At 41.3% G+C, this 19,013-nt stretch overlaps 1 protein-coding gene and 2 long non-coding RNA genes across 9 annotated transcripts in view; 2 read left to right on the forward strand and 1 right to left on the reverse strand.

Moving 5' to 3' along the window:
* ndst2a (N-deacetylase/N-sulfotransferase (heparan glucosaminyl) 2a) overlaps positions 1–19,013 on the forward strand; it is a 125,879-nt gene that overhangs the window by 98,895 nt on the left and 7,971 nt on the right. For 6 of the 7 annotated variants that reach the window (XM_083538314.1, XM_083538313.1, XM_083538312.1 and 3 more), the window contains 4 exons: positions 6,997–8,615; positions 16,148–16,235; positions 16,328–16,482; positions 18,396–18,581. In XM_083538314.1, coding sequence (XP_083394440.1) covers positions 7,596–8,615; positions 16,148–16,235; positions 16,328–16,482; positions 18,396–18,581 — 1,449 coding nt within the window. In that variant the 5' untranslated portion in view covers positions 6,997–7,595. Of the gene's footprint in view, positions 1–6,772; positions 6,828–6,996; positions 8,616–16,147; positions 16,236–16,327; positions 16,483–18,395; positions 18,582–19,013 lie in introns of those variants that run through there. The other variant, XM_083538318.1, reaches the window with a different exon arrangement.
* Positions 1–19,013, reverse strand: part of LOC310724443 — a 430,012-nt gene that overhangs the window by 82,158 nt on the left and 328,841 nt on the right. The gene's annotated exons all lie outside the window — the stretch shown is intronic.
* LOC310724446 lies at positions 8,624–11,688 on the forward strand. The gene is made up of 3 exons (XR_014533065.1): positions 8,624–11,023; positions 11,058–11,567; positions 11,607–11,688. It is a non-coding gene; the product is annotated as an uncharacterized lncRNA (long non-coding RNA).

The raw sequence follows: 19,013 nt of genomic DNA on the forward strand, positions 1-19,013 counted from the left end.
CCAGAGGTACCAGCACCACATTACTTCTCTTCCACTCTTCCTTTCTCATTCATTTCCTCTCCAGCAGCTTTTTTATGGTAATGTACAGTAGTACAGCTTCTCACTCTGGGCTCTTTCTCTCGCTCTCTCTCTCTCTCGCTCTCTCTCTGCCCTGCTAATGCAGTAATTTAAGCTCTTATGCTCATCTTATTAGCATCTGCACTTATACAAACGGATCTTTGTCCGTATAAGTGTTAGAGGTCTTATTTGCACACTACAGGACATGATATTAGTGAGGTCACTGAAAGAAACCAGACAGGTGGCCAGAAATCATGCTCTCAGCTATTTTAAACTTTTTCTCACACTCGCACGTGCATACACACGCAGTGGGTGGCCTGCTGTGGATCCTGTTGGTTTATTGTCTAAACAGCCTCTATGGTGTGGGTGGGAAAGGCTTACCCTGTAGGCAAAAAACCATTGCACCGTTTGGACAAACTTAGTCTCGCTCCTTCTACATTAGCCTTAGTGTAATGACCTGTCATCAGTGCTTTTTCAGCTGGATTTTGGTTTTCTTTCTTTCCTCCCAAGATGCTCAATGCTGATATATCATCGCTTGCCTGTCTGTTCACAGCACATATTTCTCCTGAGCCTATGACCTTTTCCTTCACTCATGCACTATGCTGTTGCTCTCCAGTGTTTTTTTTTTTTTTTCAGGTCACGTTTAATTTGACGTTCTGGACGGCTCTGTCGATCACCTCTCTTACTAGTGTGCTAGGTGACCATTTATTGCTCTCAGACAGTAGTGCTTAATGAAGTGCCAGTTTCACTGATTGACCATTGATTCAGCCTTAATTAGAGATGGGTTAACCTCCTGAACATAGAGCAGCTTAATTTTTTATTTTTTTTGCCAACATTACCTAGAAGTAAGGATCTCTTCTCAGATGTTTGCTACTTAATCTACTTTTCTTTAAACACAGCACCTATGGCCTATTGATTTCACAGGGTGTTGAATTTTTATTAAGTATTTCTTTTTTTCATGTGGCACACTCACTTATGAAGGTCGGTGCTCCCTGTGACTGTGCATGCAGCATTGTGCTGCCATTTGTTGGTGTGTCACAAAACTTGTCTCAAAACTTTTTGATACCACCTTGTGTGTGTGTGTGTGTGTGTGTGTGTGTGTGTGTGTGTGTGTGTGTGTGTGTGTGTGTGTGTGTATACTTACTTTTTTTTATATATATATATATATATATATATATATATATATATATATATATATAAAATAAAATCCTAAAACAATTATCGACCCCCTGAGTGTCTCTCAGTTGTCAGGATGATTCTTGATCTCATGAAACTAGAAAATAAGCTTTTTTAAATGAGACTCTATCCACCTGTAGAGCATTAACATCTGACTAATGCTGCGAAGTGCTTTTACCATTCTATAGCAACACAGCTGGAAATGTATAATTCATAACATTATACTGAAATTTTAATTTGAATTGCTTTCTTTATTTTATAATTATAATGATGATGATATAAAAAACAGGGTTGTGGTCTTGGCGGGAGCTATCTTTATCTCTCTGTGTGTGTGTGTGTGTGTGTGTGTGTGTGTGTGTGTGTGTGTGTGTGTGTGTGTGTGTGTGTGTGTGTGTGTGTGTGTGTGTGTGTGTGTGTGTGTGTGTGTGTGTGTGTGTGCTGCTTAGTGGAGTGCAGATAGTCTATTTAGCATGGTGTGTATGGGAGGTGAATGACAGGGCGAGGTGGGGGGGGATCTTGTGGAATTTTTGTGATCAGCATTTGTGCTGTTTGGGCAGTGAGGGCTTGACCCCAGACAACAATCGCTCTTGTCAGTTCCCTCCTTTTTTTTTTTTTGGTTAATGTTTTTGGTTTTAGGATAAAACACCTTCTCTGCTTTATCTCTAATAGATTGAAAATAAATGTATTTGTAAGCAGTATGCGCAGTTTGAATTTGCATGTAAATTAGAATGTCTTTTAGAAGCTTAGTCTAATTTGCAAATGTCTCGATGGCAATTAAATGCTGGATTTTTGTAGAGTTTGAATTTATTTTCACAACAGCAGCAGTAATCTTTGGTTTCCTCTTTTACAGTGCAATCCGTGAAATTTTATTTGCCCGAAGTACATCCTGAGAAACGCTATTAGATGCACATGACACGTGATGGGCATATCCATGTCCAACGTCTAGTACCACTCACAGCTGTGGCTCTGCATCAGGTGTCTTTCTCTCCCTTACTTGTGTGTGCAATATCTCTGTAACGGTGCTGAACCAAGTGCATAGAACACAGTAACTCATGCTGCTTTCACACTTGCCGTTTCTTCCCCCTGAATGCGCTGGTCGTTTGTGCCGATGTTAAAAAAAAGAGGTTCATATTGTGTACATGCACACTGTAACCATGACGACACCGCGACTGCTCCTGCTTTTCAGCCGTACCTCGTTCTATTTAAGCTTTTTTTTTTTTTTTTTTTTTTTTACCTAGAACAGTTAACATCATAGAGGAAATTTGTCAATATTTAATCAGACTGAAAAGTGAACACTACACAGTGCATCAATTGGGCCTGGAGTAAATTCTTCTCCTGATGTACGGTGCTTTATTTTGGGGCTTCTTCTTCTTTTTTTTTTTTTTTTTTTTCTTCCGCTAGTCTCCCAGACACCTGGTTAAATGTCTTACAGAAACTATAATCTTCTGGGATTATAGGGATTCTTTCATAAATGCCAAAAAATATATCTCAGAAAAAGGTCTCCAACTACATTCCAAACATTTTTATTAATTGTATATTTTTTTTTATTATTATTTGTCATACATGTGTAGAAGTTGTTACTATAGAAACTATAACGCAGTAGAACGAGTGCTCTGAAATGAACCTGTTGTTCATGTTCAAGCTGAAGCCTCTGTCGTAGCTGTGCTCGAGTATGAAAAGAATGTTCCTCTTGTGGTCATAATCGATCATTCCGCTGCACTGTGGTATAAAAGCACTCTCACCTTCATGAGAACTTTCTGAAACACTTTGATGGAGGGGAGAAAAAAAAAAAGAAACAAGACTGGCAGCTTGCAGCCATTTCCTATAGAATAAACGGTTATAAAACACGTTGAAGGCGGAGGATTATTAATTAGCTTTCATTTATCAGAACGTCGTGTGAGGTTTGCAGGAACGCTCCTACAGCACATCCAATTTAGCCTCTTGCCAGAACATTAACTTGATGCATTGTTCTGTTTGTAACTAATAAGTGCTGGGTGCAAATGGCATGCTGTTAAATAAAAGGTATGCCTGCTAATTGTAGTCGGTGCCACTTAACTAATTGCACGGACCAAACTTCATACGATTAACTTGTCCAAGCACTTATTCTGGTGTGTGGGTGTGCGCGTTTGTCGAGCCCCCTCATCCTCGCTGTTGTTTTTAGGTCACATTTGTTTTTGTTTTTTTCTGCATCGGAACTGCTCATCACTGTCCATCAAGTATCAGCTAACATGTCAGGCTGCATAATACCTGTCTGTGTGTGTGTGTGTGTGTGTGTGTGTGCGCGCGCGCAGTTATTTTCAGTTAAATTCAACCTCGCAATTCCTTCTTGACTCTGCATTGAATGAGCTCTCAAGAATATTTGCAATAGGGTGGTCCATGTGCCTCCTGTGCCTTTGTGCGTGCTGTCATGATCCGATATTATGGTTAACTAGGGTTTTCGCTGGGTCTTAAAAAGTCTAAAAAAAAACAAAAAAACATTTTAGGCCTTAAACTGTTCTAGGTCTTAAATCTTTTTAAGCAGGTCTTAATCTTCCGATGTTTATATAACTCTACCTCTAATGCTCATTGAACTTTAGAATGTTTTTTTGTTTGTTTGCTTGGTATAGCAGTTCTTTCTTTCGATAATCCTAATATAATATTTCGACTACAAATGAGACTAACATGCAACAGCCAATCGGTTTTCTGTTATGGTGCGAATCTCTTCGATTGTACCACAGACATGAGAACGGATTTGATTTTTTCAGCTGAGAGGGAGTGCAAGTATTAATGATACTTGGCTTGAATTTAGGGCTTGTTTAAGGCCAGTTGCTCACAACGTATTTGTGTGTTGCTGATGTCGTGATATAGGTTTTAAATTTTATCCTTGCTGGTCTTGAAAAGGTCTTAAATTAGATTTTGTGAAACCTGCAGAAACCCTGTTAACGTTCTAGAGATCAACCTTTAATCTACACTCTTTGATTGTTAGTAAGTGTATAAATAGAAGCACAGCAAAATAAATACCTTTTTGTTACATATTCGACTGTACAATAATTTACAACATTGAATGTTTACTAACTTCCCACTAGTAGCTAGCCATTTGTGACACTGCTTTGGACCATTGGTAATCAATATAATAAAGATTTCTGTGGTCAGAGGTCAGGTTTTTGTCCTCATGACGCTGCACGGAATAGCGCTGAATGTTCAGTGCTATGTTCAGTGCTAGTAACTGGAGCCTGTGCAATTTGAGACGAAACGCATCCCGTGAGTTTCGCCGGGCTGGACTGGAGGTGAGAGGTGGTGTGATGTGCGCGTGGTGCGCAAGGCCATTTATAGAGGACCGCAGCTGAACCGAGTCTCCCTGTACTCAGGGACCTAAATCTGTTTGCACGTGATGCATTGATTTCAAAAGTGCGCTCTGCACACACACCTGTGTTTGTGTCCGTCTCTCTGACTTTTAATCATTAGCACCGCTATATATCTGAGGAATCGAATGTCACACACTGCTGAGGGGGAAACTTTGCTTTTCCTCTGTGTTCTTTTAATACATTTTCTTGCTGATGTTCATTTCCTTCATTTCCACGTGTGAGCCATGGGGGACTTTCCATGAGGCTGGTTGTGTGTAGCTGCTGGAGGCAGGCAATCAGAAGGAAATGAAGGGAGTCTGATAGTTTATTGATTACAGGAAGTATAGGGTTTGTCTTGCATTGTGCAAAGGGAGTGAACATCGCATAACGGAAGCAATGTCTGACTCAGCTCAGAGACCAGAAGTGGAGCTGCATGTAGACAGAACAGCTACCTGATTGGCTCTGTAGGCAAATCTTCCTGCAGAGTGATGTGTAAGAAAGCAATCAATCATCTTGTCAGTATGCCAGAGTAGTGCAACTTTAGTCTCTGCATCAGTCCCTTAAACTCGTATTATCTCTAATTGCTGTCATATCTTATTGAGACCACTGGGAGACACTGCTATGTGTGGAGGTCACATGGTATCCTCCAGGAAAATAACAGTCTTATTGAGTTTTCTTTTGCTTTGACTTAAAATCGTGTATATGGTACGTACTCCTATGTCTTCCAAGTGTTCCTCTTTCTCTTCCCCCCTTGGACTCGGGTGAGATTTTGTTTTTCTTCTACTTGTCATATCACATCATGCACACACACGCCCTCATTCTTTGTTGTTTTTTTTCCTCCCTCTCTTTTTTTCCTCTCCAACTAATTTCCGCTCTTCTTCATGCGCACTACAAGTATCTGTTTACCAGGGGCTGCAGCTTAATAAGCTAAAGATATGCATGGCCTACTGATCATTTCCTGCTCTGGCTCCTATCAAAAATAAATCGGGATTAGCCTGCCGCTGGCCAGATGCTACAATATCATTAGAGAAATAGCAGCGTTGAAATTAAAAGCTCTTTAATTGAGATTAAAGCTCACTTCTAACCACAGAGGCCAGTTTTGTGTGAAACCACAGCAGTACAAAACTCGAGCTGCAAAAGAAAAAGATTCATTTTAAAGCTCATAGTGCGTGCGCAAACACACCCCACACATCTTGTAATAAGTTATTTAACATCTGTGAAGCCAAAGGTTAACATCAGAATGCAATCATAATCAAAAATAACAGAGGACTGCCCCTTGGGTCTGAATGCATTTTTTCCTCTCATCATTAAGTCATGTGTTCGTGCCCTCATAGTGCTATGAAGTGGTCAGTGAGGTGAGCTTTTCTCAGGCTAATAATAGTCCAGGTTCTAGTTTCAGGATGCTCTCTTCACTAGACTGGGCCATGCAGTTGATAAATTAGGTTCTCTAGAATCCTTCTCCCCTGTTTCCTACTCCCTTGCACTCCCTTGTCAGGTAACAGCAGTAATACTCTGCCCCTGTAAGCAGGCACATTAAGAGCGATGCAAAGAGATTCCCTCTGCCCTGACCTTGTGGATTTTTCTGCTTTTTTTTTTACCCCCGCACTTTCTTTTGTCTTTGACAAGGTGACCGGACCAGAAGGCTTTGCTGCATTTGTTCATCTGTGAGAAAACTGATCCTTTAAGCGCTTGAGCTGATTTACAGTGGAAGGCTGGCTGGCTGGCATCGATCATGTTAGACATATAGGTGGCTGTAAACTCCACTGATGGACTTCTGACCTTCTGACTGACTTTGCTTATCCCAAATCATACAGCTTCAACCCTTCAACAGCTGGCATTTTGCTGCAAACCTTTCTCGGGTTTGCCAACAGGACTACAGTGTGTGTCTCTCATGGCATTGGGTTTACTGTCCATCCTCGGCTCTGTGCGTAAACAAAAACATGTTAGTAGCTCGAGCTGGCCAATAGAATCCCCTTGTTCACTGATTTCTAAGGTCAGAGTTGTCCTCTCTTACCTGTAATGCTATCTTTGTACCGGGAAGCTGGCAGCACACGGAGGTTATGGTGAGCTATTTTGAGTCATGAGAAAGCCCTCTTGACCCACCGAGAGTACATTGGTGGGCGTCATGAGGGGCCCTAATGGAAAATTCACATGGCTGCATGGAAGAATCTAGAATCAGGTGATCAGAAGTAGCTCTTAAGGCCTTTGAGTTTTTCAGTGTCTCATTTTAGCGTGCTCATCAGTGGCCAAGTCCACCCACGCACAACACAAGTACTAGTCCTGCTCATTGTTATTGTTGAAGTTAAAACCTTATTGTGTGTGTGTGTGAAACTTCAATACTGCATACAGTCTGCTCCTTACACTAGACACATTATAATTTAATGCACTACACGTTTCTGTTGTGTTCATCTCTAAATCTTTGTCTCTCTATTTCCAACAGCATTTTCTTTTTCCGATGATGGATTGGCTGGGTTTCTGCAGGGGGCACTATTCACCATCCTGGTCGTGTCGTGGTCATCCGCAAAGCGGCCTTTGCTGAGAGCTGCAGAAGCGTCAGGAGCTCTTCTCTGTTACCAGGAAAAAAAAGAGGGCTTCGTCGCATCGAATCGTACCTGTTTGGGGCAGCAAAAAGGCATAAGAGAGAGCAGAGAGCGAGATACGTTGAGGAGCAGTAGAGGCAGTGGACTATCATGAAACAAGAGCGAGAAACCCATTCGTCTTAAGCCAAGCTGTGGAGAAAGCTGAGACACTGTGTCTGCTAAAGAGCGTACACGTGTTGGTTTCCAGGAACCTGACCGTGAAGCAAACGCGTTGAGTCGTGGTGGCCAGAGAAGGACCTTACAGAAAGAAGGCTAGTCATGGGCTATGGGGGCCATGGTGACTTAGCGTAAATGGCTCCTCTTTGTTTAAAGTGTTTACCAGTGTGTGCTGCTCAACCCTTTTCTTCCTTTTTCTGTTCCCCCTCTATTACCTTTTCTTCTGGCTGCAAAGGTCTGCATACCCAAATCGCTCCCTGGCTCCTGTTCTCCCTCTGTGGCAATGGGGCTGTGGAAGCTCCTGCGGGGCATCAGGCAGCTGGAGCTCCACCGCCTCATCCTGGTGCTCATTATCTTTTGCTTGCTCTCTATGGCACTCCTGGCTTACTATGTCAGCAACAGCCCCAAGATAAAGGAGGCACCTCCATTGCCCTTCAGTGACTGTGGCGAAGTGGTCGCAGCGGGGGATGGCGTGCAGCGGGTACCTCTCTTTCTGCCTCCGTTTGTTGGCCGCCAGCGGACTGTCAAAGCAGTAGACAACTCTCGCACAGAACCTGTTGTGCTAGTGTTTATAGAGAGCATCTACTCCCAGCTGGGGCAGGAGATCGTGGCCATCCTAGAATCTAGTCGCTTCCGCTACCACACAGAGATTGCCCCTAGCAAGGGCGACATGCCCACTTTGATGGAACGTGATCGGGGCCGGTACGCATTAGTCATCTACGAAAATGTCCTTAAATACGTCAATTTGGACGCATGGAACCGTGATCTACTCGATAAGTATTGCTCAGAGTTCGGTGTGGGTATTATCGGCTTCTTTAAGGCCAACGAGAACTCGCTGCTTAGCGCTCAACTTAAGGGCTTTCCTCTTTTCCTGCACTCCAATTTGGGCCTGCGGGATTACAGAATAAATCCTGCTGCACCACTGCTCTACGTCACCAAGCCCAACGAAGTGGAGCAGGGTCCACTGCCAGGTGATGACTGGACTGTTTTCCAATCCAACCACAGTACCTATGAACCTGTACTACTGGCCAGCACCAAGTCTTCAGAGGCCCTGGCTCACCTTGGCCCCCAGCGAGTCCTGCACGCCACCGTGGTGCAGGATCTTGGCCTTCACGACGGAATCCAGAGAGTTTTGTTTGGCAACAACCTCTCATTCTGGCTGCACAAACTGATTTTTATAGATGCTATCGCTTATTTAACCGGAAAAAGACTATGCTTGTCGCTGGAGAGACACATACTTGTGGATGTGGACGACATCTTTGTGGGAAAGGAAGGAACGCGCATGAAGGTGTCGGATGTGAAGGTCAGTGTCGATATTTGCTTTTCAGCGCATTCACGCATGAAATGTAGGATGGTGATTTCTTGTATATGAATTTCCAAGAGTCTGATGTGTGGTGTAACAGCACTAGTGCGTTTCACTGCGCTGATCTTTCCGTTCCTATGTGTACAGTACATACAATTTCAATTTGAGCAATTATTCATTATAGTCGAAACATCACTGAGCTTCCTACAAGCTGTTAGTCAGTCTGCTCATTGGCATTTCTCTGTCTAGCAGTGATTTCTTTGAGGACTTTTTTTTCCCCCTCTTGATTTATGAGCAAAAAAATCAAACCATGCATTGTCTGAAATGACAATATAATTATCCTGTTTACAGAACTGCTAATTAAAAAACCTCAATGAGACTGTTGTACTGAATATTATGATAATGTAACTCATAACAGTCAGTACAACTTTACTCTTTTGCTCGCACAATACTGCTTAAAATCTACATCATCGGTAGAACAGTAGGTTAAGCTGCTGAAGCCACTGAGCAGCAGCGTGTGACTGGGTATAAAGAGCCACACAGCAAACATTTGCAGTGATTACACTTGTTTAAACATGCCCTTGGGACAATACGCTGATTTGGTTACGGTCCTTATTAACCTCCTATTTATTGCCGTCTCTGCGTGATTACAGATAAGTTAGTATATTTGGGTCCTGCTGTACATGTTGCGATTCCCTCGTAGCAAGAAAAGGAAGAGGTATTTTGATCATTTGTAAAAGTATAAGTCAACAGCGTCTAAAAAAAATTATACAAAAAAATCCTTGAGGGGGCTGTTGGCTTTTAACAACGTAACGTAGGGAAGCACTCGAACATGCCTGCTTTTATGTATTTAACGCCAGGAGAGACTTCGCCTGAAGGTTACCCTCTCCGACAGGTCATTACACCTTTATGCCTTTTTAATGAGAAATATAGGTTAATTAAATAGGCATTAACATTGACAACACGATTGTTTAGAATATAAAAGACGCAAGACGAAGAAGGAAGAGAACAGAAGTTGTTACTTCAGCGAAAAAGGGCTGTCTGCCAGCTTGCGTGCACCCTTATATTCCCACTGAGTGGGATGAGAGCCTTCTTGAGTCAATCAGCCAGTTAATTATCCCGACGTCAATTAAGTTTGTTTCATACACAGTGTGTTTCATACACAGGGGATGCAACAAAGTTCCTCGGTTATTGCGCTGACTTTAGGCTGTTAATTGATGTTGAGTCTGTCCAATTTATAGAGCTCGATCTGCTGAAAATGTCAGATCAATAGTGGTCAGAGCTGTTAGATCTGGCTGGGGAAGATAAGTGTAGAAGTACTACGCAGAGTTCAATTTCACTATATCCAGCAGATTTTGAAAATGCTAGGCGAAATTGTGCCAAAAGAAAGTACGTCCCCTTTGTTGACTGGGTCTGCATCGGTATAAAAATGTTCAACATCTGCATGGAAAAATCTGGAAATTTTTCAGTGCTTTGAAAAATAAATTCAAATATAGTTTAAGAGACACGGTGGTTTGCAGAATCGAGGAGGTTCCACTGGAGTCATTTCACTGAACATCACAATGCATTTATATTAACACAGTGCAAAGATTTCCCTTTCCCTTTAGTCTGAAAGCATCTAAATACATGTTTAAGTATATAAATAAATACTGTAATACTTTCTGTGCCTCACATCCATATATATATATATATATAATATATTTTTTGCTCACATATCTATTATGGAATTTCTCCAGCGCTACATCATGCTCCTTATAACTCTGCTTCTGCCTCACTGGTTAGTTTACACGTGTGAAAAAAAGGCTGCTTGAATTCCAAAAGTGCATAGCGTGTTGGATTCACTTTATGCAGTTATATTAATTCGGAGGAGATCACTTTGTCATTGTTGAAGTTTGCTAGAGTGGAATTGAGATCAGAACAACCAGACTGTTAGACAGCACCCCTGTGGACAACCTTGAGAAATGCGGACTGTTTCTCATTCCTGATGGTGTAGTGTGTATAAAATACACGACTTAACTGGCTTAATGGTAATGAATGTGATCTTTTCTATGAGCCTCACAGTGTGAGGGCAGTGTTTAGTGTTGGCTAAAACGTGTGAAGCTGCTCGATTTAGAGATGAAGGCATGTGACCGGTCCTTTGTGTATGTCTGAGGGAGAGAATGATGACAGTAAGATTAAGTGTACTGTAAGTTGAAATCTATCAAGCGCCTCTGCTTAGTCTTATGAGTTCAGTCTTACAAGCAAGACTGTGGATCTTTAGGAGGAGGTTGAAACTTATGGAAACCTCATTGCACATATACTTATGTTAATATGTTCAATGAACACTAGGATATAATGCATATAAATCCTGCTGTATAGAAAAAGAAATTTTACCTTTAAGGTGTGTGTGTGTGTGTGTGTGTGTGTGTGTGTGTGTTTGTGTGTGTTTGTGTGTGTGTGTAGCTTGGTTATTTATGATCTCGCTCCAGAGAATAATTACTTTGCATTAAAGAGGTGAAAGATATAAAGGAAAACAATGTTACACCTGTTGTTGGATTTCATGCTCCATTTCATTAAACTTTGCTGAAGGGAAAAGAGCAGTGTGTGCCCTGCCACCTGCTTGATGCTGAAGGAGTGGGCTGTAATCAGTGCTCAAGCAGTGGAGCAGCATAGCATTCACAAACAAGCCTGTCTAATGGAGGCCTAATCGCGTCTGTTCTCGCTGTGTGCTGGTTCAGCAGTGACTCTTAAGCACTAAAGCTGATTTCCACCCACTCGCACACATTTCACACCACACATGGTCCGCATGCTGGCCTTTGAGGTCAAAACTTTCTTTCCTAAACAAAAGTGCTTGATTTATTGTCTTCTTTTAAGGAGACGTTTTCTGCCGTCCACGCAGGACATTTCGTACTTGGTGCAAAAAATATATATATAATATGTATATACTGTATATGTTAGACGCACTTCTGTGAAGTGCACTTTAACGGCTACAATCCTCTGTGGACTCGTGAGAAATGGCCAAGATAACATTGCAGACTCTTGAAAGCCAAAACTTCTTGGCAGGTCAGCTACAGTTTAGACTTGAAAAATGCACACACACACACACACACACACACACACACACACACACATACATATACACATATATATATATATATATATATATATATATATATATATATATATATATATATATATATATATATGTATGTGTGTGTGTGTGTGTGTGTGTGTGTGTGTGTGTATATATGTATATATATATATATATATATACATATATACACACAGCTTGGTGAAAAAAGGTCCGCTGTTGGAGCAATCATTAGAAAATGGAAGAAGCTAAACATGACTGTCAATCTCCCTCAGACTGGGGCTCCATGAAAGATCTCACCTCGTGGGGTCTCAATGATCCTAAGAAAGGTGAGAAATCAGCCCAGAACTACACGGGAGGAGCTGGTCAATGACCTGAAAAGAGCTGGGACCACCGTTTCCAAGGTCACTGTTGGTAATACACTAAGACGTCATGGTTTGAAATCATGCATGGCACGGAAGGATCCCCTGCTTAAACCAGCACATGTCCAGGCACGTTTAAAGTTTGCCAATGACCATTTGGATGATCCAGAGGAGTCATGGGAGAAAGTCATGTGGTCAGATGAGACCAAAATAGAACTTTTGGGTCATAATTCCACTAAACGTGTTTGAAGGAAGAAGAATGATGAGTACCATCCCAAAAACACCAACCCTACTGTGAAGCATGGGGGTGGTAGCATCATGCTTTGGGGTGTTTTTCTGCACATGGGACAGGGCGACTGCACTGTATTAAGGAGAGGATGACTGGGGCCATGTATTGCGAGATTTTGGGGAACAACCTCCTTCCCTCAGTTAGAGCATTGAAGATGGGTCGAGGCTGGGTCTTCCAACATGACAATGACCTGAAGCACAAAGCCAGGATAACCAAGGAGTGGCTCTGTAAGAAGCATATCAAGGTTCTGGTGTGGCCTAGCCAGTCTCCAGACCTAAACCCAATAGAGAATCTTTGGAGGGAGCTCAAACTCCGTGTTTCTCAGCGACAGGCCAGAAACCTGACTGATCTAGAGAAGATCTGTGTGGAGGAGTGGGCCAAAATCCCTCCTGCAGTGTGTGCAAACCTGGTGAAAAACTACAGGAAACGTTTGACCTCTGTAATTGCAAACAAAGGCTACTGTACCAAATATTAACATTGACTTTCTCAGGTGTTCAAATACTTATTTGCAGCTGTATCATACAAATAAATAGTTTAAAAAAATAATACATTGTGATTTCTGGATTTTTTTTTTTAGATTATGTCTCTCACAGTGGACATGCACCTACGATGACAATTTCAGACCCCTCCATGATTTCTAAGTGGGAGAACTTGCAGAATATCAGCGTGTTTAAATACTTATTTTCCTCACTGTGTGTGTGTGTGTGTGTGTGTGTGTGTGTGTGTGTGTGTGTGTGTGTGTGTGTGTGTGTGTGTGTGTGTGTGTGTGTGTGTGTGTGTGTGTGTGTGTGTGTGTGTGTGTATGTATGTATATATGTATGTATATATGTATGTATGTATATATGTATGTATGTATGTATGTATGTATGTATGTGTGTGTGTGTGTGTGTGTGTGTGTGTGTGTGTTAGTGTTATAGCTATACTCGATTTTATAGGCATGCATGTTAATCAGAAACTTTTCCTCACATTCATTTCCCAAGTAGAATTCCTCCAGATCTCACGCTTGTACGGGGCAGAACCCGAACTGTGTCCGGCGAAGCATCAAACCCAATTAAAAAAAAAATAAAACAAACTATTTTTAGACAGTTTATGCTCGTCTGTTGCCAGCTAGCCGAGTCTGAAATCCAAAATGAGTGATAAATGGTCAAGGATTTCAACTTCGAGGATTTCCTTAATGGCCTGATAATAGCACTGACTTATTGTGAGGTGTGCTGACAGACAGGTAAGAGGAGCTCCTGTCTTTCTTAAATGGACAGTTACTTCAAGAATGCTAATGTGGTTAAAAGTAAATGATGGAAAGGAATGCAGCAGGGGATTATTGCTTATGCGTATGAAATGGCTATTATGTTCTGCTCGGTTCTGTAATTGTTTCCTTTATTATCGTTCTTGTTTCGAGGGCCCTGCTTATATTTGCAGGGCTGGCAGGGGTTATGCCTAAAATGACCACCGTGACTGGTGATGTCACAGTTAATTAATTGTAAAATTATTGCGCCTTGACGTTTTGTCAAAATAAAACAAGTGATTGGTGATTGTTTGGATGTGAAAGTCAAAAGCATTTATAAGTAGCTACTATACAGTTAAATCAAGAATGTGCCAAAGATAATTGAAAATGATTTAATGACTGCCAATTAGCTCATTTTGCTGCCATATCAGTCGACTATATTTAATTAATTGAGCACGGCGAAAATTCTAGTCATGGTTAAAATGCAATTAATTATGCTGCCCTAGAAGACAGTGTCAAGTCTTGTGTCAAGCTTCAGAACGTGATCGTCCACCAACCTTTTCTCATTCATACAACATTCAAGGATCTTACATGATTCTGACTTCTGTCTAGAGACAGATGAAGTTGCTATGGCGATAGAGGATGGGCTCTGACCCCTGGCCTCAGGTTTAGGGCTTCTATTTCATTCTTAATTTTTGTCTCTGAGCCCACCCAACTGCTACTCCCACCCCCTCTTCCTTTCGCTTAGTCATTAGGAGTTGGGTTTTTCCCCCCAAATACATTAAGCACATGTAAGGCACTTAATCATGTTTTAAAAAAACTGTTAATACTTCAGGCATTTAAATCAATGCAGTTCGTTTAATAACATAAGTTCGACTTTTCGATTCATTACTTCGATCAGTTAAATGTTTTCTAAGCGCTAAATTTGTAATGATCCGCCTCACAGGTTAGCAAACGTTATCAAAAGTGTAGAGGTCTGTGTCAAAGTCAAATGTACTTTTTGAACAAACGTATTCAGCGGAGTAATGGATCTCTCAATCCCACCCAGTGCTTGCCGATTTTGCTTAGAGCTACGATTGCCACACAAATTGGAGGATTATACAGACTCACTGAGCAAACACTCGAGGTAGAGCAAACAGACATGCTCAAGGACACTGTGGCTCTTAAATCATTGTGCAACAAAGGCTCTTATCCTGTCATGCAGCCACGTCTCTCACACTCAGCATGGCCCGATTTGCGTTGCCATCGCAGCCTTCTCTTTGCGCGCATGCGGGGTTTGTATTGGCGCTCGGAGCTATCTCTCCCCGCTGTATCATTTGCGGCAGCTTAATGCTCTTCTTCGCTTACACTCACTCTCGATCACTTTTCAAATCGGAGATTTCAACCTTGAAGGCAAGATTGTTTTGTGTTGTAAGCCTCACTGTGCAGCTGTTTGCACTGCAGCTAGTTATTTTTTTTGCTGCTTCAGGGCATGATTATTTTGATGGAAGACACTCGCTTTCGTCAATCTGTGTGCATTTCGACCAGCTGCATGTGAACCGAACACATGCGAATGCAGATCCATATTAGAACGCTGTTGATTTTCGCAAAGCGTTCAAACGCTCTTTGTAGCAGGCTCCGTTTCAGATCCACATTGCCATCTGTTGGTCGTGTCTGTAAAATAGCTTATCAAGGACGTTTTATTTATTTATTTTTAAGGTTGCAATAACTTTTTACTACGTCTCAGTGGAATCAAAAGCAGAGAGAAAGGGTGAATTTCTAGCCAAGGTTTTCGAGCCAAGAAAATGGTGTGTCTGGAATATTTATGATTTATTTTTTGTTGTTGTTTGTCAATGTTATAAAATCTTTGGGTTTTTATCTTTCTAACACCCCCACCCCCCCTTCAGCAGATTTAAAAAGGTGTTTTTTTTTTTTTTTTTATCGACTAGAGGGAAACCCACCCAAACACACACACACACACACACACACACACACACACACACACACACACACACACACACACACTCCTTCCCAAAGTGGAGGTGCATGCTGATATTAAAATTGACAGTCACATTGTTATTTTGCCCACTGGCTCATTTAGTGTAGATAAATAAAGTATTATAATAATAAAAATATTATTATTATTATTATTATTATTATTACTATTGGTATAGTGTGTATATTTAATATTTTCTTGCTAACTAGAATAAAATATGGGTTTTGTAAATCAGATTTCTTTTGGTGATTTTTTTTAATAGTGTTAGTAAAAAGTATAATCAGTTGTTTGTAAGTTTTTAAATATACTGCTATTTTTCTGTATTCGGGAGCGATAACTGTACAGTTTCTTAGCGACCAAAATGCAGGGCTGGACAAACACATTGGAGCATTCACTTGCTCAAGGATATAGCTAATGAATTTATTGATTTATATAATTATAATTTATAATAATGAATTTGCTGATTTTAGTTTTACTTTTTCATTCAATTACCATCGAATTGAGAACTGACCTTTAGAATCGTGTAGAGCTACATCTCACTATGGTTCTTGATGTACTGGATAAGAACGTGGATAAGAAAACCTTGACTTGCCCATGTGCTTTTCTAATTTTAGGCTCTCCTGAACACACAAACCAAACTACGCACACTAGTCCCAAAGTTTACTTTTAACCTCGGCTTTTCTGGAAAGTTCTACCACGCAGGTAAAGACAGTGAGACTTTCATTTCACAAAAGCTTATCTCCCGGTCTTCTGATGCGCAAGTCCAACGTGTGTATGGGTGCATGTTTTTATAGGTACTGAAGAGGAGGATGAAGGAGATGACATGTTACTACAACACAAGGCAGAGTTCTGGTGGTTTCCTCACATGTGGAGCCACATGCAGCCGCACCTCTTTCACAATGTCAGCGTGTTGTCCGAGCAAATGAGACTCAACAAACTCTTCGCGCAGGTCAGTAATACGACTGCAGCAGAACCCTCAGGAACCCTTGGTGTGTTCAGAGAGACTGAAAATTGACTTGGATCTGCTGTTACAGTTGCATCAACAACAATATAAATTTTTTATGCTTCATGAAAGTCATTCGGGTCTGATCCGTGTGTGCGAAGTTGGCGCAAAGTATGCGTTTTACCTCCAGAAATATTCAGCAAAAATTAAGCTACTTTTGATTTAATATGTTTGAAATGATCCACCATGTGAACACACAACACCCTGATCAACTGTTCATGTAGAGCTGTATTTTTGCCATGTTATTCTAAGGGAACATCATAACCTTGCATTTTTAATGTATTTTTGTAGAAAGAATGCATCAGTCAGAACAACATAAACAAAGCAATTTAATTAAAATATATCTAGAAATTCACTATATAGACAAAAGTATTGGGACACCTGACTATCCTAGCCATGTGTGGTTCTTTCACAAACTGTCATCACAAAGCTGAAGGCACACAATATAATAGGGTGTCTGGATGCAGTATGAAATTGGTGAAATTTTTCCTACAATTTAACTAGGAGACTCGAACCTGTTCCAGCATGGCAATGCCACTGTGCACAAAGCAAACACCATGAAGATATGCTTTGCCTGGGTCGGAGTGGAAGATCTCCTGCTATAGAGCTCTGACTTCAACCCTATTGAACAACTTTGGGATGAATGTGAACGCTGTCTGCACCCCAGACCTGCTCACATCACCTAAATCAGTACCTGACTTTATTAACACCCTCGTGTCTGAACGAGCACAAATTTCCACAAGCACACTCCAAAATCTGGAGGAACATCTCCCCAGAATAGTGGAGGAAATTATGAGAGCAAATTGGAACTAAATGTGGAAGGCAATGGTCAAAAAGCACAAACTTTCGGCAGTGTAAATTCTGCATGAGCTTTTGTTTTCCTGAATGCCTTCAGCCTACAATTAATACACATGGAGTTCAACTAACAAAGTGTTCTGTATTGTTTTAAGATTTAGAATCACAGTCGATGTCACCCAAATGAGGATGGGTTTACCTTTTGAGTCTGGTTCCTCTCAAGGTTTCTTCCTCATAACATCTAAGGGAGTTTTTCCTTGCCACAGTCATCATGGCTGCTCATCAGGGATAAAAACACACCATTCACCTTCACTATTGATTTCTGTAAAGCTGCTTTGAGACAATGTCTGTTGTGAAAAGCGCTATAGAAATAAACTTGACATGACATGGAGTTTGCATTTTCACTTTGTATTTCTGTTTATCCGTAGGTTCGTCCTTTACACTAGACATTGTTTATTCTGGCTGCAGACAAGACTGTGAGAATCTCGTGTTGAAATTAAGGCCACCCTGGTGTAATGGTGCTTGTCGGAGTGGGATATGGCTCACAGGCAGACAGTGCAGGAGTGTGCTGTGAATACAAACCAGGCCACCCCTCCACTCCATAATCCTCCTGTCACATCCCGGCCTTACACTAGACACTGACACGCACTCTCTCCACCGTGCTGGTCACCGAAGACGGCTAAGCTCCTTCATCAGAGCTTAATGATCCTGCAAACGGGTCTCCTTAGCAAGGGCGTTGACTAGGACACGCTCACACGCTCACACTCGCTGTCCTCAGACTGGGTCAAATGCTGAGAGAGAGAGAAAGAAAGAGAAAGTGTTGAACTGGTATTCAGTTTTTGTTGGTATTAAGTAGTCACATTTTATCCAAGTTTTTCACAGTCATGTTTGTGTGGTATATTTCTGCATCCTGCTGGGACTAATTTATTTCTTTGAAAGGATCGATATGAAGTACATTACTTTCTTTCGCTTCATGTCTGGGCAGCTATGCCTGTTCTATGCTGCAGACATCATAATTAATACACCAAACCCATGCAAGATTTCTTTTTGTCCACCTTCTTTAGGAGCATGGGATCCCCACAGATATGGGCTATGCCGTGTCACCACACCATTCCGGGGTTTATCCTGTACACAGCCAGCTCTATGAAGCCTGGAAGAACATTTGGGGGATTCAGGTGACAAGCACGGAAGAGTATCCTCACCTGAGACCTGCCCGCCATCGCAGGGGCTTCATACACAACGGTATACAGGTGAGATACAGGCTACATATCTGTAAAAATCTCAAACTTTATTGTGAAATATTGTGTTGAATTTTTGATTAGGATTTCTTGATGATGACACGCTAAGGGTTTTTTTTGTTTGAGTTTTTTTTTTTGCTTTGCCGAATGCGTACATGTTGAACCTAATAAATACATTTTCCAATGAATTATTTATGAGCGTCAATTTAGTAAGCAGTAAATTGAGAACAAAAACAATTTATTCAACTCAAGGTCAGGGAAGCATCACCTTTTTATTTTGTATTTATTTATTTTTATTTATAAAATTGTTTTGCTTTTATTAGATGGAGTTCTCGCCACTTGCCTGTGTCCCAATGTTTCTGCCACCAGGCACAAAAAGGACACTTTTCTTTGTCACTCATTTATTTTGTCTACAGGGGGTAGCAATAAAAGAGACACCACTTC

This window comes from Silurus aristotelis (genome assembly GCF_946808225.1).
Source record: "Silurus aristotelis genome assembly, chromosome: 4".
NCBI lineage: Eukaryota > Metazoa > Chordata > Actinopteri > Siluriformes > Siluridae > Silurus > Silurus aristotelis.